The sequence below is a fragment of the Ursus arctos genome, unplaced genomic scaffold (assembly GCF_023065955.2).
Source record: "Ursus arctos isolate Adak ecotype North America unplaced genomic scaffold, UrsArc2.0 scaffold_34, whole genome shotgun sequence".
Lineage (NCBI taxonomy): Eukaryota > Metazoa > Chordata > Mammalia > Carnivora > Ursidae > Ursus > Ursus arctos.
In genome coordinates, this window is record NW_026623030.1 from 4662473 (window position 1) to 4685943 (window position 23471).

The 23471-nt window shown below is 58.8% G+C and overlaps 1 protein-coding gene across 2 annotated transcripts in view; it reads right to left on the reverse strand.

Annotated features, from left to right (window-relative positions):
* Positions 1-619: 619 nt before the first annotated feature.
* The window catches only part of TXNRD2 (thioredoxin reductase 2), a 49056-nt gene continuing 26204 nt past the window's right edge, over positions 620-23471 (reverse strand). Inside the window, exons 9-18 of one of the 2 annotated variants that reach the window (XR_008957001.1) lie at positions 23174-23193; positions 22330-22421; positions 19724-19898; positions 9587-9723; positions 6388-6483; positions 6002-6094; positions 4356-4427; positions 4080-4177; positions 2096-2305; positions 620-898 (exon numbers count right to left, since the gene is read on the reverse strand). Coding sequence is in view for 1 of the 2 variants with exons in the window: in XM_057305842.1 (XP_057161825.1) it covers positions 2182-2305; positions 4080-4177; positions 4356-4427; positions 6002-6094; positions 6388-6483; positions 9587-9723; positions 19724-19898; positions 22330-22421; positions 23174-23193 (907 nt within the window). In the remaining variant the exon portion in view is untranslated. Of the gene's footprint in view, positions 2306-4079; positions 4178-4355; positions 4428-6001; positions 6095-6387; positions 6484-9586; positions 9724-19723; positions 19899-22329; positions 22422-23173; positions 23194-23471 lie in introns of both variants that reach the window. The other variant, XM_057305842.1, reaches the window with a different exon arrangement.

Sequence of the window (23471 nt, forward strand, 5' to 3'; positions counted from 1 at the left end):
AGGGTCCCATCCAGGGCTCCCGGGCGGGCAGACTAAGTGATGTTTTCTTAAGGAAGACACGAGATTAACCACCGCTAAAGCCCCAGCACAATGCAGGGCCCTGCCCGTCACTGTCAGCGCTGTCTCTCTGCAGTGACTGACAGGGGCGCTCCCTTGGCCCCTCAAGCCTCGGTGTGCAGGATTACCCTGAACGCAGCAGACAAGCTGGCTGGGCGGGCCGCAGTGGAAATGTAATGAGGCACCTGATGTTCAGGGGACGGAGAGCCTCCAACACCCCTGCCAAGTCCTGTCACTGGGCCACACCGCTGGCAGGTGGCTCTGGAACAAAGCCAGTGGCTTCCCACCCCTCCTGAGGGCCCGCCCTGCTGTGAGGCGCAGACAGACCCGGCAGAGGGTCCTGGGAGGGGCGGCTCTGCTCCCCGTGCCTGGGAGAGAGGGTCAGGGTCTTCCGAGGTGTGGCTGCGGGGTCGTGGGGCATACTGACAGCTTGAGAGCAGCTCCCTGACAACCGTGAGGGGAGGGGGAATGGACTGTGTGTGACAGGCTCGGTGGCCAGGCCCCACCCCGACCTGGGCCATCCCGGGGGGCGCCTTGGGGACAGCACAGGCAGGGGCACACGTCAGGAAAACACCCTCTTTATTTACACTCCAGAAACGCCAGGGGGGGCTCGGAGGTGGACAGCCCACAGGGTGGGTTTCTGCGCACATCGTCATCTTCTGGCATCAGGGGCCTGGCGGGGCTGGCTCAGGCAGGAGGGGGTGAGAGGTGCAGGGGCTGACGACCCCTGGAGCCATCCCTGCAGGGCACGCAGGCAGTCTGTCCAGACGCCGCCCATGCTGGCTAGTTCAGGGGCTGTCCAGACAGGGGTGAGGCTTGCCTGGGCTCAGTCTCCAGCATCCTATAAGAATGGGGGGTCAGCAGGGGTAGTCACGCCATCCCTGTATTTGCCTGGCCATGTCCCCTGTGCCCACACGCAAGGATTCTCTGGGGACAGATGAGAAACGTGCCCCAGAGAGAGCCCCCGCCCTCACCAGATTGATGCATCACAGGGAACGCTATACTATTAAAAATATTTTGCAGAGATGTACTGTATGGTGACTAACATAATATAACAAAAAAATAAAAAATAAATTTTTGAAATGACAAAAATTTACCGCAGGCTCTTAACAAAACAGCTCTGTTAGGTACAATATTCTGATAAGAGTTTCCCGAGGATGCCCTCTGTCTGTCCATATCAAGGGCAGCTTTGATTGGGGGGCTGCAGTAGAGCAAGTGCCCAGGGTGCCCCCAAGAGAAGCCCCAGGCCTGTGCCCAAATCCATGGGACCCTCACCTGCCATTCAGCCCCTCAGGCCTGCTTGAGGGCACCCTGTGGGGTGCTCACTGCTCTGTCTACCGGCTACTTCAGCCCTCAGGACCCCAACCCCAGGAGGGGCTGACAGCCACAGGGGACACTCCAGGCTGGGCCGCTGAAGCTTGGAGAACGCTCTCACAGGGCCAGCTGTATAGGCCCTGACCACATGCAACCTTCTGGCAGGAGTCAGGGAGGCACTCCCTAGTTTCCTCATCCTCGGAAGAGGGCTGCGATGAACAGACCCCTAGGCTTCCGCCTGCCACCCGCCCAGCCTGACTCTGCAAAGCTCTAACAGAAGCAGATGTGTGGGCGGCCGCCGTGCTCAAGGCACCGTCTCCACCTTCTGGGCGACAGAGAAACGAGCCAGCGCTGCTCTGCATGGAGCGACGCCGGAGAGCGAGGCCTGCTCCTCCCACCCAGCAGCCCACTGAGCTCAGCCAGGGGGTGCTTTCCACACCCGGTGTCCCCCCGCCCACCCCGGACAGGCCACCACGGTGGGAGCCCAGCCTCAAGACATTTCCTGCATCTGGGGAGCCGTGGCAGCCAGGCCAGTGTCTGGGGGTGCCCTGTAGGGGGGCCCCTCACATGGCCTCCTTCTCAGCCCTATGTCTTCAGTCCCTGCAGCCTGGGCACAGGGCTCCCATGTCTGGGGGGCACGGCAGGTGTGGCCTCCCGTGTACCTGGAGAGAGCTGTTCACTGTGGCACCCTACCCCCGACCACGGTTCCGCCCCAGCTATGTACCTGGATCTGAGCCTCCGAAGAAGCCGGCCGTGGGCGGCTGCAGGAGTGCCGCGTGCCCCTGGCCTGGCAGGGATGGCTGCTTACCCTCAGCAGCCCGTCACAGTGGGGTCCAGGCCCGAGCGCTTGGAGATACGCAGCTTGGCCACCTCCTCGGCGCAGGTGGGGTGGATGCCCACCGTCCGCATCACCTGCGCGTAGGAGGCCCCACACCTGCACACCGGGGGGGGGGGGGGAGGGGGATTCAGGCGATGAGTCAGCGCAGGGTGGCATGTCCACATCATCCCGTCCCTCGGAAGATGGCACACGGGGAGGGCCTGGGAAGTCAGATTCCTCACTGCTCCCCAGCCCTCGCCCCTACCCCTCTCTTCTCCACCCAGCAGCCAGGAACACCTGGCAACGCTTCTGCTGGACCCGTCCCACATGACTCCCAATGCCAAGCAGCCCCACCGCAGGCCCACCTCCTACCTACCCCCGCCCCTCACTTGCTCCGTCCTGGCTTCCCACTGCTCCCAGCCCCCCAGGTGCAGGCCCACCTTGGCCCACGGCTTTGGCTGCTCCTTCTGTGGGCCTGCTCCCTCTCCCTACCTGCCCCAGCAGGACCGAGCCCACGTCGATTACTACAGCCTGCCCCCTCGCAGCCCCCTGCCTGGTCCTGCTTCCCGTGCTCTTCTGCTCAGCACCCAGCACTTTGGCCACACACGCCCCCTGCCCCTGCAGCAGCAGCCACCCACAGGGCACAGGTCACCTCCTCAGAGGCACAGTGAGCGAGGACCCCCCCATGGGGCACTTCCACGGTCCGCAGACAAGGCTCCAACCCACAGCCCTTCTTCCATCTGTGCACACGTGGCCGACTGTCTGGGCGTGAGTTCCCGAAATGAACAAGAGTGTGTGTTTCAAGTTGTGGGCAGAAGGCCCCCAGAGGGAGGGTCCAGTTCACCCCCTCCTCCTGACTGTGTCTCACTCAACATGGGTCTCCTCACTCCACTGATTGGCTCAAACCTGCAGCGTCTCCACTATGCGGATGCTGGAAATGATCAGACCAGACTGGCCAGTACCAAACCTTTTAACCCTCGCTGACCAAAATGGTTTCCTGGTGTTTTAATTACATTAAAAATTCCGAACGAGGCACAGCAACGTTCTTCTATTTATTTTAATTTTCTTTACCTGTGAATTGCCCATTCATGTTCTCTACCCTTCTATTGGCTCTGTCCTATAATTATTATTGTTACCTGCCAGGAAGCCTGGGGTGCCCCCGGGGCATCTGCACTAGTCCCTCACAGATCCCGTCAGTCTTCCTGGTATGGGCCCTGCCCCTCGAGCTCCCGCCCTGTCCTCAGACTTCCTTCCTCCACCAACATCTGAGACTGGAGTTTGGCCACAGCACCAAGCCCCAAGCACATATGGGGCTCTGGGCGGCCCGTGCAGCCCTTCTCTGCTCCCTCAGCCCCACTTCACCTTCCGTCTTCCTGCCTCTGACCGCCGCACACCCCACTGCCCCAGACAACCCACCCCCAACCACAGCCTCCATCAGCAAAGGCTCCAGGCAAGCCGGGGGACCCGGGACCCCACAAAGCACCGCCTGTGCCCAAGACCCAGCTTTGGAAAACACATGCCGGCCCTGAGGCAGCTCTTGCAGACCTTGCTCGTGACTGCCTGGGTTCGGGCCCAGCCCTGCTCATTCTAAGTAGAGAAGACCCAGACTGTGACCCGGCCCCGGTGGCCAGGGACATGGGCCTCTCCCCTTGCTCCCCAGGTGGCCTGGCCACGGACTGACGCGGTATGGCTGGTTTAAGAGCATCTGGCTGGAGAGGAAAGCTGCCTCTCACTTGAGGGGAGCTGCCATGTCTGACGAGGAGCTCTGCTGAACACACGCACAGTGCTACGAAGAGCGACACCACGGCAGCCGACACATGCTGCAGTGCCACCAACTCCCAGAGCCACACGGGCCGAGCTGCGCGCAACGCTGACTTTCCTCTGCACTTACTTGATCCCCAGAGCAAATCCTTGAGTGACTTCGCCTGCGTTGGGGCCGAGGAAGTGCAGGCCCAGTACCAGCTGTGGGGGCTTCCGCAGGCACACCATCTGCAAGCCACATTGTCACAGTCAGCCTGGCAGGAGAGGGGGCCCCGCGGCCGCACGGCAGCCCGGGGTGGGGGGGGTGCGGGTGGTTGCAGGGAGCTTTCCCGCCCTTGGGTGCCAGCTCTTTCCCTGCCTCTCACCTCCTGGCGTGGCCCAGCCCTGGGCCCACGTGGACACTTACCTTTATGTAACACTGGGACGCGTCCCGTTCAGCCACCGTGAACTCCAGTGGTTTATAATACGCATGATAAACCTAAGTGACAAGATACCGATTCTTGGAGTCAGCAGCCTCATGGGCTGCAGGGATGGGGTGGGGACCCAGAACTGCCCACTTGGCCTCCAGGTTGTGGTCTGGGTAAGGACATGGCTGAGCTGGCCATGACTAGCACCCCTCTCTCTCCCACACAAAGCCAGCCTGTGGCTGGAGCCATAGTCCGCAGGACAGAACATCTCCCACCCAGGCCCAAGGCCCCACGGACCACAGCGGCAGAGTAGACACCAGACTGGGTAAAGTGCAGCCCACTGTGTCTTGTCAGAGAGCGCAAGGCTCAGCCCCCAGGAGTCCACACCAGCTGGATGCTGTGGAGTGGATGGGGTGACTGCGGGCAGTGGCAGGGGGTGCCCGGCCCACCCAGTGGCTATGTGGCCTCCCAAGGGTACCCTGGTGCTGGCTGGGCCCTCATTTGAGGAAGGAGGGGGAGGCAGGCATGGGGAGGCCCCTGGCCCACACTGGAGCTGTCGGCCAAAGGCTTTCAGCACCCAAGAAGGGCTCGACAGCGTGTTCGGGGCTGCGGCTGAGTAAAAAATGAGTGGGGCCCTCACATGTGCTGCACAGCCATTATTAATTAATGGAACTTCAGAGAATATTGTTCTAACTAAGACAGAATTGAAAAGAAAACAAACAAAGGGTATTTGGCCATTCAACATCGTGAAACATAAAACAACATTATAGAATGCCACGAACATGTGTCCCCATGTACTTGTGATGAATCAAACAAAAATAGCAAATAAAGTGCTGGGGGGAAGGCTGGCCTGTCAGGCCTGGCCCGTTGATGGAGGGGACCGGGGCGCTGGGGCAAGGGGCAAGCCCTGGAACCCAGTGACTCATTCCCAGAGGGCACGAGGCCCGTGCTGGTGGCCACACGGGGTCTGGTTTCTCCTGGTCTGTGTGCAGGCTGCTGTAGTAGCAAGATGAAGCCATGCTGGAGGCGTCCAGCGTCCACAAGCCTGGCAGCTTTCACAGCTTCCCCCGACCTGCCCCGGGCCACCCGGGTACCCTCAGGGGCCATCCCAGGGCCACGGCAGGCCAGTGGAGCACACTCAAGAGGAGCCTTCCTCTGGGTAAGTACCTAAGTCTGGGCTGTTGGGGGCCTGTGAGGGCTGGACAGATCAAGGATCAGAAACAGAGGCAGGGGTGGCAGGGAGGTGGGGGTACCTGAGGGCCAGGCACGGCTGGGCTGTGGCAGGGCTTTGGGGGGTGGGGTGGGGTGGGGAGCAGAAGCCGATGGCAGGAGAAGGTTGGAGGGTAGGAGAAGCCTTTCCAGGTGGAGGGAGACACGTGCCCCTGTGAGGGGCCACACCCCAAAGGTACCCTGGTTTCTGCGGCTGTCCTCCAGCACTCCTGTCCCACGTGTCCCTTCATGCTGTATCTCGGCCATCACTCTGGGCCCCCTGCCCACCCTGCCAAACTGCAGGCCCTGGGAAGCAGGGACACCAATGCTGCCACTCGCCCGCCAGGCCTCTGTCGGGGAGGGGCTGCCGTCAGGGCGTGAGGGCCATCCAGGCATTCTGTCCTGGCATCCCTCCGCCCTCGGGGCCCTGACTTACCTCCACATGCTCCTCTCCGTGGCGAGCCACGGCCTCCTCTTCCGACAGCCCCACACAGCCATACTCCAGCGGGGTGAAGACTGTGGTGGGGACCTGGAAAGCAGGTCCCAAGTGAGGTACACCCCTGGGGACCCAACACTGAACATCCCCACACTGGGGCCCAGAGAACAACAAGCATAGGCCAGGTCCCCGCACATGCTGGCTGGCAGGCTGCGACAGGAGGTGGGGGGCACCCTCCCTGGTTCCGGGGCCACACCCACAAAGCTAAACGTCACTCGCGTGCAGGTGCACACACACAGAGGTGTGCATGCACACCGCCATGCCCTCGCAGGAGCTTAGCTGCCTCCAGGCTGGACTCAGCGTGCAGAAGGGCAGAGGGTACTCACGTTGTCGTAATCCATCACGTCTGACGACCGACCGCACAGCCGCTGCGCCAGGAGCTTTCCTGCCATTATAGCCGTGGGCGTCAGCTCGGGCCGCCCCTGAGGCACGGAAGGAGCCCGGGGTTACTTCAAAACATCTGGGGGAGGCTGTGCAGGACCCCTGCCACCGCCCATGCCTCCCTAGTGAGGCTTCTCCCTGTCCGAACCCTCCAAAGGCTGTTTGTCTCCGGGCGCCAGGGCCCTGGGCAGATGTCCCGGTTCTTGCCTCCCCCTGTCCTGCTCCGGGGAGATACCTGTGGTTACGGCCCCCTTCCCTGGAAGAAGAGCTGAGCTGCCAGGGAGCCCAGCCACGCCACCCACACTCGCTTGTGGCTTCCCTCCGAACCCCTTCTTCAGGTTGGTGACCTTGGAGAGCTGCCCTCATGACAGCTCGAAGGAGATCCTGCTCCTATTCAATCAGCCGCATTAGCCGGGATTCGGACTAAAACGGGCCCTGGAAGCATTTCATGTGCTCCTGACATGCAGCTTGGCTCGCACGTCACAGTCCATTACAAATCCCAAATCCAATGCCGTGCTGCCGGAGGCCCCTCTGTCCCAGGGTGTGTCCCGCTCCGGGAGCCGGGGGTGCCACAGCCCCCAGTGTTCCTGCACGCGTCGGCCTGGGACCGGCTGCCAATCACCTCAGCGGCAGCAGGAAATGCAGATGTTGTTTGACATTCCAGAAATGAATAGAGATCCGCAGAGATAAACTCGTGAGAGCAGCCCGTGCATTCCACCGGACCTGACTAACTGCGGAAACGTCCGTGCGGACCGCACACAATACGTCACCAGACAATGGCCGGCCCGCCCGCCCGCCGGACTCTTCCCCACCTCACGCCGGACCACTGGGGTGTTAACTCTTTGGATCGCCCAGAATTCCCTTTTCAACTGAGTGGATTTAATACTTCAATACATATTGCCTTTGTGTGTACTATTTCTGGCAACACAGTCTGAAATACCATGGGGTCCACCACGTTGGCATGAGCCCTGCTGAGATGGCTCTCCACCTCGCTCAGCCCCTGGGGCGTGCAGAAAGCCTGGTGTGATATGTGCGGCACCGTCTCCCAGCACTGCGAGTGTTATCTTGGGGCACAGCGCAGACGATGAACACAGAAGAGGCCACCAGAGAGTGCCACGTCCCCACCGCCAGAGATCACAGGAGCAACAGCACTGCCCGGTCTAGCGGGCATGTGAAGCCACTCACTTCCGTCCACACCAGCAGGTCAACTAGATGATCAGAGCGGACTTGGTGGGAGAAGGGGCCAGAGCTTTGACCACACACTCCAGCAGCTGTGCCCGTGGTCCTGCCTCCATTTGCTGGTCTGCTCCCCATGCACCATTTCATGAGCCTGGGTTCGTGGGCAGCCTGAGGGACTCAAGTGGCAGCCCCTTGGCTCACATGTCAGCACTGACCACAGCTAGTGGGTGACCCCTCTGCTACACGGGCACAGCAGGAGCCATGTTGTCCTAGCAGGAGAGGTCTGTATGGAGTCAAGTGTCTGCAGGACAGACCTGTGCCAGATGGGTAGGCTGGCTCCTCAGGAACAAAGGAAAGGCCCAGCCTTGCATGGCCTCCTGCCCTGGTCCATCTCTATGAGTGTGCCAAGCTCTCCGAAGACCCACCCATCATGAGCTACAGCAGAGGCTGAGGGAGGGATGGTCCTGTAGCATTGGGGACAATTGCCACCTGTACCCCCTCAGCTGTGGGATGCCCCACCCAGGGACCCACTTGCCATAGATACTGGTTCCCCCTCCCCGCAGGCATTTCCCAAAGTGGGTTCTGGGGTGTGCGTGGGCAGGGCAGTGCTTGCACCCTTGGGTAGGCATGAGCCCCCTCGCTGAGCTCGCCTGGGCCCCAAGCTCTCTCTGCTCCTCCCTCAGGTCCCCCTGACCACCGCACTAAGCATCTTCTGACATCGACCTCAAACAGTTCACTCATTCTCTTGTCATCTGTGACCCCGACAAGAATGTCACCACGAGGGCTAAGACTTTTGTCTGTTCCTGGAGTGGCCACAGCACCCAGGAAAGTGGCTGGTGCCAGAACACGTCATGGCGGGTTTAACAGCATCCCCCAAATTCACGTCTGCCTGGAACCTCAGAATGGGACCTTGTTTGGAAATGAGGCTCTTTGCAGATATAATTAAGGAAAAAATTGAGATCATTTAGGGTTGGTCACTTAGGGAGGGCCCTAAATCCAGTGAGGGTGCTGAGAAGAGAGAAACAAGGAGACACACACACACACGCGTGCACGCGAAGATGGGCAAAGTGCTGCAGTTCTAAGTCTGGACTGCCTGACGGATGAGGACGTGTCCTCCCCTAGAGGCTTTGGAGGGAGCACAGCCCTGCCCACACAGACTTCTGGCCTCCAGAACGTGAGAGAATACATTTCTGCCGATCTAAGCCACCCAGCTTGTGGTGATTTGTAATGGCAGCCCCAGGAAACTAACGTGTCGATGACGCTGGCAGGACTGGCCACCAAGAGGCCTGCTGGGGCCTAAGGGGCCTGCTGCATCTCTCAGCCTCCTCTGGCCATGGCCCCTCCTGGGCCACCTTCCTTGGGCCAGGCTGCACATGCACAGGACCGGCCAACTGCTCCTGAGGCTTTGGGAATGTGGGGGTCCCACGACTGACCAGCCATGAAGGGGCCATGAAGAGGGGAGGGGCGCTGACCAGATGCTTCCCAGGCCGGGGCAAGGCTTCCGCCAGGGACTCGCAAGGGCAGGCCTGGTGAGTGGGGCTCTGTCCCCGTCTGACAGCCCAGTCAGGGAGAGTACTGACCCGTCCACAGATCAGAGGGTAAACTGATCAAGGCTCTGCCCAGCAGCAACATTTCTAGGGCTCTGTACCTCCAGCCCACCTTGGGGAAGTCAAGGCTCATGTGTGCAAGCAGATGTCTCTTCCTCAGAGCTGACACATGGGGAGGTTCACAAGAGGAATTTGCTGATGGTGCTTTTAGTTTTTAAGCCTTCCCGGCCCCCCCACCCCCCATACAAAGGAGGAACATTCGAGCAAGCAAAGGCTGGTGCCCAATCCTTCCCAGAACTTGAGTCTAACAGTACTTGGGGTTTGGCCCAGAGCCTCTGTGAGCCTCGTTAGGTCCCCGAGGCCCCAGCCGGGGTGGGGGGAAGGGGTGGTGAGGCCAGGTGGCAGGTGCAGGCCGTACCTCTGCTACGTCTCCGATGGCATAAATGTGGGGGACGGAGGTGGTTTCCTGAGCATCGACCAGGATCTTCTGACTGTTGGGGTTGGTGTTTACTCCAGCCTTCTCCAAATTCAGACTTCGGGTTTCTGGAATTCGACCTGAAGGAAATAAAGAGCAAGGCTGAAAGACCTTCAGCAGTTCCGACTGAGATTCCTTGGTTTATTCAGAACACCTCTCAGCATGCCCACTTGGAATTGGTAAGACATGAAGCACAACAGCGTTGAGGGGCTCCCGGCCTTCTGTGGCCTCACACCCCCACACCCACATCTATGCACAGCGCACACACGCTACACCCCCACACCTTCATTTGCACAAAGAATCAACAAGAAGATGAAGCAGAATGAGGAGGAACAGAGAGGAAGAGAAGGGGTGGAGGAAGCAGAGATGGGGACAAGACTTCTCTAAATACATCCTGTGATACAACTTTGGTTTTTTAATCATATACATAGTTTATATATTCAAACAACAAAAAATAAAAATGGAAAAAAAAAAGTCCCCGTAATTTGTAAATAACCTGACACAAGTGGGCCTAATTGGATATGCAGTTGATAACCCAGCACATACAAAGATAATTCGCTGGGGAGACTACAGCAACCCATATTTCCACTGTAAAATCCTAAAACGATTATATTCTAACAATAAAGATCTCAAGTGCCATTCAAAGAAGACAGTTAAAACCCCGTAAAGTCACATTTGAACTGGAAATTCATTCTTTTTTTTTCCAATACAAAGTTCCTATGGCTCTGACCACAGAAAAAGTCTAGAAGCAGCGACAACCCAAGAGTATGTGCGCCCATCCCTGGACAGTGATCTCAACCCTTCCCTGCTGCAGGGGCCAGGCTCTGGGGCGCCAGCCCACTCAGCGCGTGACCAAAGGTCACCGCAGCCACAGCTGCAGACACAACTCGACAGGGCCTTGCAGCCTCCGAAGGCATCAGGCCCTGAGGGGAAGGTGTGGAGTATACACACCCTGGGCCATGGCTCCTGTTGTGCCAAGCATTTTCCCCTGGGGCCAGGGTGCACGTGTGTCCCAGTGTCTGTGGAGCACGCCTCTGGGCCCCAAGTGAGCGGACAGCCTCCTGAGTCCCCACTTGGCCCTTCCTGGGGTAGGGTACCCTCCCTCCCACTCTCTGCATGACCCCGCCGACCCCCACCCTACAGGGTGCTCTTCCTGCCCGCTTACACTCAGGATGGCGCTTCGCGGTGGAGTTACGCACCTATCCTGCCACCAGATTGGGTCTGTGTGAATAGGCTGTGGCCTCGCGTCCCCAGAATTGGGCAGCAGGACATCCTCCAGAGCAGGGAGCAAGAACGCACGGACTTACGCCCTGCGCAGGGTCTCAGGGCAGGCCCCACGAACCCTCTCTGGCAGCCAGCACAAGTGCTGAGCAAGTGGGCACCTTGGGCACTCCACAAGCCAAGCCCTTAGCTCCTCTCTTGTGTGCCTGTGGCAGGCACCTGGCCAGCATACATCCCCAGCTTTGAGACTCCTAGAGCCGAGAATTGAGATGGACAGAAAGGCAGAGCCCAAACCACACACCATACCCATCCTTGGGTGCAGTCATTTTGGCTAATCCCGACGAGCAACTCTTGGGTGCCAAGGCCGGCAGGGGCAGGGGATGGCGGCAGCAGCCTCCCTGCCAGGCTTCACATGCCTACAGCCCTGGGCCTTGTCACAGCTGAGCTGCCAGCAGAGGTCCCTTTCTCCCCTAACTCAATGTGGCCTCACTAACCCAGGGGTGGCGAAGGCAGCTCTTCCTGCTGGGCCCTGGGAGGGCAGTGGCAGCCCCTCGGGGCTCCCGGTATGCCCTGAAGGCAAAGATGAACAGTTTCAAAGGCACAGTTCCCACAGCTCGGGGTGACTCAGATACACAAGAGGTCGGGTGGTGGGTGGTGCCAGGCTGAACATCTGGAAGACCAAGTCCTGTGAAAGGGAAACCTTAAGTCTCCAGCTGCTCTCCCAGAGTGGGAAGTCAAAACACAGAGACTCAACTAAGCCGTGCTTCTCAAGTTCATGGGGAGCCGGCTCCGGCCTCTTCACTCTGCTTGGCCGCAGGAATCAGGTGCTGGGCGGGCTGACACCCGTCACCCAGCATACCAGACACCAGCGATGCGACGTGAGGCTCTGGAGGTCCCTGCCTTCTGACGGCACCAACACCAGCTCTGGTAACGTGAATGGAGATGTATGAGCTTGCAGAGCGCAACACGCGACGCTGGCCAGTGTCCTGCCTGGACGAGGCAGCGTGGCGGCCCGGGCCTGATTCCAAGGAGGGGATCCAGCTGACTCCTGGGAGCTCTCGTGCACCTAGGAAGGGACTGGAACGTGCTGTGCCTCGGCAAGGATGGAGCTGGGCCCAGGAGGCAGGCCTGGTGGGGGTCCGCTGGGTGAGCTGAGGATCCCTGCAGGCGGGGGACTCATAGCTGAGTCCTCAGGCTCCTTCCCAGACTCCCGGTTCTGGGGAGCAGGGCACACAGCAGCTTGCCAGGCCCACGACCTCCTGGCGATCGCTCCAGGCTGAGGCCGGAGCGTCCAAGGACAAAGCTGGCTGCCCGCAGACCACTCTGCTCTGACGCTGGCCACACTGCACTCCTGCCCGGCTGGTCCTGGGAGGCCAGGAGTGTTTCCTTGTGCCTCATGGTAACCACGGTAACCACACTCCTCTTAGATGTCAGTCTAACCACATCCAAGGTCTCAAAGAATATAAAGATAAATTTAAAAGGAGTAACAGCAGTGGGGGTAGACAGAAAGAATATGCCCCACTTGTGGAAGGCACTCCGTCGAAGCTTTTGGAATGAATAGTGAAGGGAGAGGCTGCACCAGTGAGAGACAGCCCTAAAAGGGCAGCCATGGGAGCATCGGGTTTTGGAAGCTGTGCTGACAGGGCCTGTGTGGGGGAGGCCTGAGGTTGGGGGGCCCAGCTCCACCCAGGCACCCCATTCTGTGGAGCCATGCCCCAGGGCTATGGTAAGGTGCCGCCAGCTCCATGGGGCCACAGCCAGGATGCAGGCCTCACTGAGCAGACGACCTGGAGGAGGGAGACACATACCCCATGACCTTCGAACTTCTGTTCCCTTGGGCTCAGAGCAGAGTCATGTCTCCCCATAGGTGCTGGGGGCCCAGTCGGAGGGTGTGGGGCCCCCACTCAGCTCAGGCCTGGAGCCCCCGAGGAAGGCAGAGCGTGGGTGCTCGGGTGGGGACCCAGTGGTCAGCCATGCAAGCAGGGCAGCTCTGGCCGCATGGACAATGCCTAGTCCAGGTCAGACTTACATGGCCAGAAGCAAGACTCAGGCAACATGCAAAGTCTTCTCCCTCACCATTTTCCTCTTATGCAAAAACAAAGGTAGGACTCATCAGGCGATTCGGGGGAAGACGGGCACCTCCATGGCAGCCCCCCCCCCCATGTGTATCACCCTGTATGTCGCACACGGTGCTTTCCCACACCCCCAGCAGGCCATTCGCTCCATGCCCTGCAGGACCTCTTGCTCCCTGGGGCCTCGGGTCCTTGGCACCCAGCTCAAATTTGCCAAGTGCTGCTGAATGGTTCTCTGGATTGGCTCCCACATCTCTGCTCCCTGGACATCGCTGGGCTGGGGATGGCAGTCTGTCCATGTGTCGGTTTAGTTCCTTGGGACGGTCCTCAGAGGAAGGCCGGCTGCCTGGACGGACAGCTCCTTCTTGGGCTTGCTCCTTCCCTCCGGCCGATGTTTTAATTTCTGCTTCTTTGACTGCCAATACATTTACCAGTAAAACTAAGGACTTCGGGCCATGTATTTAGTAGCTGTATCTCCTGTTGTGAACTGCGCATTCCTTGCCTTTTTTCACTCATTTATACATATCTCCATGACTCAATTGCCTTCTAAGAGCTTCTCACATGATACGCGAATGACACTCCATCATATTTACTGCAAACAACAAGGGCGTTAAGATTCTAGATGCAAACATGTTCTCACTTCCTCCCCAGAGGCAGCGTCCAAATAAATGTGTGGATGGGCCTTTGGAGCTGCCTGCCTCACCAGGCTCAGCCTCGTCCGCTGGCCTGAGTCCCTCTAAGGGATCATGTGACCCCTGGTGCACCGAGGTAAGACAGTTCCCCCCTCCCCGTGCCGAGCATCCAGGACACCCCGGGGCCCTGACGTGGTGCAAGAAGCTGCATTGAGCCTGAGAGCTCCCGGTGCAGCTGGACCAGGCCAGCCCTCCCCTTGTGGCACTGGAGTCCCACCAGCTGGTGCTACTGGCCGGGGGAGGCGGCCCGGCCACCATGCTCACCCAGCCAGCTGGAGAAGGCTGGAGAAGGCTGCAGGTCAAAAACTCCCCAGAGGGTGGCTTTGGTCATTCCTACCTGCTCAGCTGGGCCCAGGGCCACAGACAAGTGGACACATGCAGTTTCCCGGGCCTCTTTCTCGCCATTACAGGAAAACGGGCATTCCCTCCAATTTCACGCCTGCCTGGAGCACACGTTCTGATGAGTGAAGGGCAATCCGTGTAATGAGGTAAGATTTAAGTGGCAGCAGGAGTATGACAGGGTGAATGAGGGGCTCTGATCAGACGGACGCAGAGAGAGTGTAAAGGAAGCAGCCTAAAGCTCAGCGCCAGGATGGGGGTCCGGGAGGCAGGACCAGCAGCTGCGCACAGGTTCATGGAGGGCCTGCCCTGGGCACCCCTCCTGGGGGGCACATGCATGGCCCCCCAGAGCCAGCCACACCCCCTAGGCTGGCTGCGGGACACCCTGGACCAGACACAGAAGGCAGAACTCATGCCTTTGGCACCTCTAGTCAGATCCCTTTGAGGCCTACCTTTTAAAAAATTTATTATGTGTCTCTTGTCACCTTTGAGACTTTAGGGAAAAGGATAACAACAGCAAAGGGGTCCTTTTATTTTCTCGGATGGCCCCATCTACAAGAGCCCCAGAACCCCAGCCACAACCTTAAGCCCCCCAAGAGCAGGGCTGGGGACCCATCCTGCTGCCCTGGAGCCCAGGCAGGGCTTAATACTTGCTGAATGAATAAGTGAGCCTTAGCATGACCTGAGGACCTTAGCATGACCTGAGGCTGGTGCCTTACTGTGACCACCAGCACCTGCCACGGCCCCCCAGGTCAACCCAATGACACCTCTCACCGCTGTCCCCTCCTGCCCTGCCCCGGAAACACATGGGCCTTTCCTATTCAAGCCTGTGAGCAGCACTGACAACACATAAAATAAGCTCACATGGGCTCCTAAACCCCCACAGCCAGCCCTGGAACTGGGTGGAGCCTCCAGCTCAAGCCCAGCTGCAGCCTGGTCCACGGGAACCCCCAGGAAGGAACATGTTCCCTGGCAGGTGGTAATTATTGCTATAACAATTACAAATGTCAATATAACCTTCCTGCTGGTTGACTGCTCCCAGTAGCACTTGTAAAATTTAGATAGTGTAAATTAATGCATAAAAACGACACCCATTTATCTTTAAAAGCAATTTCACCAAGTCCTTCTTTTTCTTCTTCTTCTTCTTTTTTTTTTTTTTTTAAAGCAACTGGTTTCTACCATGTTATAACCATAAATATTGAATTTGACTTGGTAACAAGATTGGGAGTGTGAAGGTAGGCTGGCCTGGGTCTGACGGCTGTGGGTCAAGGTGACCCTGGCCACCGACAGGAGCCAGCTCGCAGGCCTGGTACCGCTCTTGGCCCGTGGCGGTGCAGGGCATCCCAAGCAGAGGGCAGAGGACCAGTCAGTGAACACAAGGTGCTGCTTTCCCGCTGCCCTTGCCCGGCCTCTGCAATGAGCTGGCGCCACGGTGAGCCAGAGAGGAGCTAATGAGAGCCACTGAGTGGACGGTGCTGGTTCATGAGCCATGGTGCACCATCTGGGGCCACACAGTGTGGTGGGGAAGGCCGTGGTCTCAGGCCCAGCCACTTCCCTCGGCCTGTGGGAGGTGCCTACAGGAAGAGCTCCATGAACGTCTTCTTTCCCTCCAAGAAAACACACTGCATACACAGATTTGAGTCTCTCTTCACATTGCTAGTTACAAACTTGATGTTTATACTGAAATAAGCAGGTGTTAGAATAGGAGAGGCTCACGAACAGAGCAGTGCTTCCCTTCAGCCCTGGAGAGCAGAGAAAGGTGGGCCTTAGTGAGCCGGGGAGTCTGCATGTGGGACCCGTCACAGGTAGTTAGGTCACTACGAAGTCCCCCCTGGGGAGAATACGGCCACACTCAGTTTCCTACAGCCACAGCAAGACACAGGCCCAAAGAACAGGCCCGGTGGCCTTGGACTGGGCTTCTCTCAACAAGGTCGCACCCACGCTCCGCCTGCCAGCCCCTCTCCAGCAGCCCAGCGCCAGCCATGGAGAGCCTGGGCTCCTCTCACAGCTGTCGGGAGGCACTGGGGCCTGGCCTGCTCCATTCTTCTTGCTGGACTCAGAGACCCCCACCCATGAATTCCCAGCCTCAGGGGCTCACTTCTGTTTTGCCTCCAGCTCCCAGTGCTGCTGCCCGGCACTTGGCGGGGGCAGGGGGGGGTGGATAATCCACAAGCACTTGAAGGGGGGTGTCTATGGCACGGAGAAGCCATCAGCTGAATGTAGCTGAGCAAGGCGGCCTCCTGTAAACCGGAGCCAGCAGTCCCTGCAGTAGAGGGGGAGCCCCAGGCTGCAGCCCACCCAGGGCAGACGCACTGCACTCCCTGGGCACTGTGGGCCCCATCTCTCTCCATGGGTGCCACCTCCTCCCTGTCTGTGGTCCATGGGCACGCTCTGTGTAGGTGGGCTGTGCCTGGAGTGGGGTCCTCAATATGGTGGTCGGATTAGATGCCGGAAAGCCGGGGTGGGGGGGGGGGCACCTGGGTGGCTCAGTCGCTTGAGCATCCGACTCCTGATTTCAGCTCGGGTTGTGATCTCAGGGTCGTGGGACCAAGCCCCGCGTCGGGTTCTGTGCTCAGCGTGGAGTTGGCTTGTCCCTCTCCCTCTGCTCTTCCCACCACCACCACCACCCCCGTGCTCTCTCTCACAAATATATACACAAAAATTTTTTTAAAAAAAGAGGAAGTTGGAAAGCTGGGCCCGCAGTGCCTACTGGCTCTCTTTATATCATTTTAGAGGCTCAGAAGTTATCTGGGGGTTTTACACACAGGTGGGCGAGACCAAGTTCCCTGCTAAGACAAAGTCTGAGGGAGAGAAAATGGCTGATTCCTAACAGACCAAGGGGGCTGCTGAGGCAGGGCCAGGACAGGCCTTCCTGGCACTCTGGATGGTGGGAACACCAGCCGTCTGGGCCTTCTGACCATGGGCAGGACTCCTGTGGCCCAGGGAGGGATGCACCAGAGCCGCCACCCTCGCCTCGAAGAGGGACAGGAAACCTTCCAAGAGGCTAGAGACGCTGAGGGGCACGGGACAGTTCTAGCGGCCGGCTTTCCCAGGGCTTCGCTCAGAGGCCCCTGGCCAGCCTCTGAAACAAAGTCGAAGCTAAACCTCAGCTGAGCTCCAGCTCAGAAGCGTTTCCACGCACAAGCGTCCACCTGGCTGCCCCGTCCTGCCCCTGCTCCCCCTGCCCCGACGGCTGAGGATTCAGGCCACAACTGGTTAACTGCACAGGGTGAATTCGAGCCCGCGGCACGGCGCAGGCTGACTGTCTTCACTCAGCACTGTAATCGGCACATCTGCAGACAGGAAATCCTCCTCGCTGCGAGTTCCCAGTCTATTATCTGAGACACCTGGTGTGGGTGGGTGATTCAGAGACAAACAATGAGCCGGCCCCCTGCACAGCAATTAACTGCTTTAACTGCTAATGTGTTTAATCCACCACGTGGAGATCAAGGCTGGGCCGAGGAAGAGACTCGGAGTCCTCCCGGGCTTGCAGACTGCAGGGCCCACCTCGCCATCCCTGCGCATACCGTCCTCACCAGCTGTGACCAGGGCACCAGGCACAAGCTCAGCCCCGTGGAAGCTCCTTGCAGCCCTTAATGTGTGCCCTTCGGACGTGAGGGGCATCCTTCCCTCCTGTTTTTAACACACGTCAAAGCCCAGCTTGTGTGCAGAGTGCTGGTTACTGGGGCAGGACGTATGGTCCGGGAGCTGTTTGCAGTGCCAGCCCTTCAGCCGCTGGGGGTGTTTTATTTTAACCTCCTGGATCGGATCATCCTTTATTGCAGGCAGAAATAATGCTTGGTTAAAGGCTTATCGAGGTAAACCAGCAGACAACATTCCCAGTTGTTAAACTGGGAAGTGGCTCCTGATTGTTTACAAAACCTGGCCCAGGAGCGAGCAGCGAAGTCAGCACATGCCCGTACAGCCCCAGAAGGCGTGCCAGAAACCGCCGCCACCGCAGCGCCGCCTCGGGAAGCAAGGTCAAAGGCCAAGGACTGTGAAAAGCTTCCACCCCCAGCATCAATCACGTCGGGCAGACTGTCTGGGGGATGCTCTTTTTGAAAATACAGAAAATAAAACGGACTCCTGCAGAGGGGAGGGCAGGCCTGTGCGCCAGAGGCCCTGCATGTCGCCCACCAGGGACCTGTCCGGAAGCTGGGAGGACCTTGAGGCTTTCTGAGGGCACAGCCGCTGCCGTCAGAGTAGGCTTAGCGGATGGCATATGGGCAGAGGCCTTTGCCTCTGTCCAACGGCGGGAGAAGGGATGTGGGTGTTTGGGGTCCCCGAAGTGGTATCAGGGGACAAAGGAAGAGGCTGGGGGTGCAGATGGGAGGGGAGAAACTTGCTACCACACCTTTTAGAATGAGTTTAAGATAAATGTCAATGTACGCTTCCGAATCTGAATAGTTACATAATCTTTCAAGTGTTGAACAAAATAAACCTACTTCAGTTTACTTTCATGATCTGAACAAGAATATCTCCTGTGGTCGCTGACTAAATTTAGGGCAAGAGGCACTAAACTAACTGCAAGGCATTTTCCTTGCTCCTTAAATCTGCTCTTGTTGACTGCACACAAGTGAAGAGCTCCGACTCCCCCAGAGTTTATCTCACGGTCTGATTGCCAAGCGTTCTGAGAACTCAGGGAAACCAGCGAGGCTTCTCAGAAGTCACTGCTCTGTGATGCAGCCCTGTTCCTCCCGGGAGCCTCACTGCAGGGGATGCTGGGACCAGGCCAACCAGGTCCCGGCAAACGCTGACGTGTCAGCCTCTCTGAGCACTCAGTAAACGTTCGATTAACTGACGTGGAGACGGATGATGATTCTGACAGCTACACAGATTCTGAGCCCAGGTTCACAGAAGAGGGACAACTGATCAGGCTCGGCGCAGAGACCCCAGTGAACTGGAAACGTCGAGAGAAAGGAAGATCTGCATTGCTCCTATTTTTAACATGCAAGTGGGCAGGGGGCTTAGGAAAATGAAATTCCAACCCTAGAGGACGCAGCTGTCAAGGTGAGCACGATGTCCGAGTAGGTGTGCTGTAGCCGGCCCCACATGCCCTCACTAACGAGAACGCGTCAGCCCTCTGCGGCCGGACCCCACTCACAGCAACGCCGAGCCCCACCCACCAGCAGGCTCATGACAGACACAGTGAGCTCTTCGCTCTTCCCATCTGGCTCCTGGCCAGGGCGCCTTTCCTCGAAGCCCACGTCCCTTCCCTCAGACCAGCTGACGCCCAGGCCCTGGGCAGGCGTCTCCCCCACTGCATCCCCACTGTCCATCCTGCCCCTTGGGGTGCAGGGAGGAGCCAGCCTGGGAGGGAGTATGTCCGGCAATGTCAGCAATGGGCTAATTCTGTCCAGCCATGCTCGCTCGGCTTTCGCCCCCACAAAAAGCTGGACCCACACGTCTCAGGGAAGAGGAGGATGAGAAGACAATCACTTGCGGGCGAGCTGGGAGCCAACCCACGTGCAGCTGAGGAAGGCCCAAGGCCTCTGCCCCGTCACTGATGCCATCTCTGGACGTCTGCAAAGTGTGACTTCCACAAAGGCCAGGAAGGCATCTACTGCAGAGCTCAAACCAACCCACCAGAGGTGATGGAAACAAGCCCACAAGCTGGTACGATGGCCAGAGAGGTGTGCTGTGACAGCTGGCCCCCCCGAAAGCCAGCAGAACGAGGGGAGCCCTGGAGATAGCAGCAAGGGGAGGCGATGCTGCTGGCCTCCGTGTGGCTCACATGTGGCTCGGCGCACCCTTACCTACGGCCCACAGGACGGTGTTGAAGGTGCCCGTGTCCTCTTTGCCAGAGGTGAGGTCCTCCCAGGTAACCTGGAGCTGGCCATCTGGGAGCCTTCGCACTCTTGAGGGGGTGCAGCCTCTCAGGAACCGGGTGCCTCGAGAGGCCATGTATTCCGTGACCAAGGAAGACATTTGCTGCAAAGCACGAGAGAACATGCTGTGAGGCCCAGGTAGCGGTGAGAATGTCCATTCCTGACGACTGTGGGAAGAAAGGACGTGGTCTCCTGCCTGCTTGAAAAAGCCCTAGAGGAGCCCAAGAAAGGTTCATCCAAAGGAGAAGGTCCAAGGCCCCTCCTCTGCTGCTACGTGGCCTCGGTCCACCCCCAATTCTGGGTCCCCTTGTACTCTGTGGAACTGAGGGCTGAGCTGGGACAGCATCTGATGCCAGCTCCAAATCCGAGAACCTGGAGTTAGGATGCACTTGACCTTTGGGCTCTTCTCTACATGCCGATTAACGAAGTCTTCACTAAAAGCAATGACAGAGAAGCACCCCCTTCCCCTGGGGGCTCTGGCCTGGCTGAACGAGATGGTACTTCACTCCAGAGCTGCCACCCCTTCGCCCCTGCTGAATGCTGTCACTTCCTCAGCCACTGGGGAGATGGGACAGTAGGTGGGCCCCTCCGCTCCCCACCAAGACAGACAAGGTAGCGGGCATGGGGGGGGGGCAGGGCATCTGCAGAGGGCTCCCTCCTCCCAGCCTAGCAGGCTCTGCAGCCCCTGGCCGCAGATGGAGGCCCAGCTGCTGGGGCCGCTGTGGGCGCTTGTGCAGGCCAGAGCCCCAGTCAGACACAGCTTTTTCTTTGAAGAGAAAATACAAGCCATGGTTTAAATCCTCTGGTGCTGGCTCATTTCAAGACACACCCCATGAGGAGACTGCCTGTTCAGGACTATCACACCAGTCACGGGAATGCAGGTGTAGGCTGCCAATCCGTCTGGACGCCTGTAAGCCTGGAGCCTCTATCACAGTCTGTGGGGGAACTCCTGGCCCCACTGAGCCACGTGGCCAGACCACCAGCCCTAGCCCTGCCACCATGGCTGCACATCCTTCTGAGGCAGGGCCTGGGTCACCTGGCCTCACCACCGCGCCCCCACGTCCCAGGGCACCCCAGCTCGTCGGCCTCCAACTTCTGCTGGGCTGGAAGGCCAGTCTTCCGAGTGGTCCTCGTTCCTGCGGCCCCTCTGCTTCACAGGCCTCGTCCTTCTCTGCATCCCGCAGCGCGGCCCCCTGCACTCCTGTCTGCCACCCAGCACACTGCACCCGTACCCCAAGGCACAGAGACCTTTTCCGGATGCTGTGGCCCCGCTGTGGGCGCTTAGTACATGAGCATAGAGTGAAGTGAAAGAGGGGCGCCTGGGTGGCTCAGTCAGCTGGGCATCTGCCTTCAGCTCAGGTCATGATCCCAGGGTGCTGGGATTGAATCCCACGTTGGGCTCCTTGCTCAGTGGGGAGCCTGCTTCTCCCTCTGCCTGCCGCTCCCCCTGCTTGTTTGTTCTTTCTCTCTCTCTCTGATAAATAAATAAAATCTTAAAAAAAAAAAAAAAAAAAGAAACAAAGCGTGGCCCCGCACAGGACAGAGGGCCAGGTATCCACGTCCACTGGGTGGGGTGGGGTTGGGGGCTGAACACAGCAGGCCCCCTGCTTCCCTCTGCAAAAGCTCACCAGGCCTGAGAGCACTGATGGGCAGGGGTCTGTCTTCCTTCTCGGGCACATGAGAGGACATTTTGACATCTTGACAGCAATAACCCCAGAGTTTGGTTTTAGCAGGTGACTCTTCCTTGAAGAGTTTTTAGTTAAAAACAAAACAAAACAGAAAACAGCAAACCACGTGCCCCTGGCATGGACGCCTCTGCCGTCAGCAGGGGTATCTATGGCCCAGATGCGGATCAGGACAACCCCCACTCTTCAGACCCTGCAGGGCGGCCCTCCGAGCTCCTGCCACGCGGCTCTCAGGAGCCACTGACAGGCAGGCTGCGTGAGGTGCTGGCCCCGTACAGTGGACAGGATGTGGAACTGGCGGGGCATCAGAGGCTGTGGGGACACTCTGAGCACTCCGGGTGGACCGCCGGCCAGGAAAGCCATCAAGTGCTTGTCCTGACTCATAAATTACAGCTTTTCAGTCTATGGCGGGGGACTGGGAAGGCAGCCAGGGGCTGCCATCTCCTGCGGTGGTCTCCCAGGGCCTGACCAGCCTGCTTCCCGACCTGGCACTGCCCCTGCGGAGGCGGCCCCCCACTCAGCACCAGAGGAGCTCAGCAAGGGAGACGGGGCAGCACGTCAGCCGACACACGCTTTCCGCTTACTGATGGAGTGACTAGAAGGGCTGACCCAACCTCATGGTCGTGAGGCTGGCCTGGCATGCCCACCAACGTCCCTTTGGTCCAGGGGAAGTTTCCACTGTTCCATGTGCCAGCCCACCCTTTCACACTCTGGCAGGTGTTTTCTATTTCAGGAACAGTCTCCTCACTCAAGGGCCAGTTTCTAAAGACTGAGAGCTCACTCCCAGACCACACCTGCACCTGCCTGGGAGAGAGTATAGGGTGGGAGCTGGGGCACACGCAGCCATACCTGGTCAAAGCCCCGCAGGGGGATGCTTCTTATCATGACGGTGGTGTCCAGTCCGAGCCCGGTGAGGAAGCCGGCACACTCCAGGGCCACATCTGCCAGAGGCTAAGGAATGCTAATGGACCGTGACATCAGGAGCCAAGGGGCGAGACCCCCAGTGCCCTGGCCAGCCACCCACTCCCCCACCAACCTCCCACACCCCAACCTCATACACACAAGTCCAAGGTGAGGTGGGAACTCTGGCTGTCACGGCACGTGGGCACTGTCCAGTACCCAGGGCCCATGAGGCTTCTGCCTCCATGGGGCATTTGTCCAGGCTCCCTGCAGTTTAATGTCAGCCTTTGGGGCCAGGCCCACCCCCCGAGGGGTCCAAGCAGCGACAAAAGGGAAGACTGTCATTCATGAAAGAAACGAAACAGCTGCTTTCGACCCGTGTTCTCAGCTAGCAGTCCCAGCTTTCACCTTCCCTCAGCCATCCCCTCTCCTGACCACAGATCCTCCCATGGCTCCTCTTCTGACCCTCTGAAGGAACGGGCCTGGAGGGGGCTGCTCTCCAGGGAGCACCACCTGCCTCGCGGCTGTGTCCAGCTGCCCCGACGGGCTCAGCCGTCTCAGTGTGTGGCTCAGGAAACGCCTCCAGGAAGCCCTAGCCTCAAAGGTCAGCCTCAAATTGTCCCCTGAGTACAGGTCATCTGCCCTGAGCAGCCCTGTAAGTGCCTGGCTCCAGGCGGCAGACGGTCCTCCCTGCCGGAAGGGAGGGCCGTGGGGGAGGGGCTCTAGGAACCAGGCATCCACTCTTAGGACTGTGAGCACAGCCGGCTGTCACCTGCACGCCGGCAAAGGATACAGCTGGCCCCAACCACCAACCTGTTAGAGAGAGAAAGAACGGTGAGGCCCACATGTGGCCCGCCGTGGCCCACATGCAGCTGTCTTGACTGGGGCCTCTGCAGGGCGGACGGGGCCCTTCAGCTTTCCTGCAAGGTGCCTGGTCAGCTGATGCGTCACTGCTGATGAGTCAGCCGAGGCTAACTGTTCAAACAGTTTGTCCCAAGATACAAAACCCACTTCCCAGAGGCTCCGACTATGAAAATAAATGACAAACACGGTGTCGCTGAATCAGAAAATTGCCTGGTGATGAAGGATGT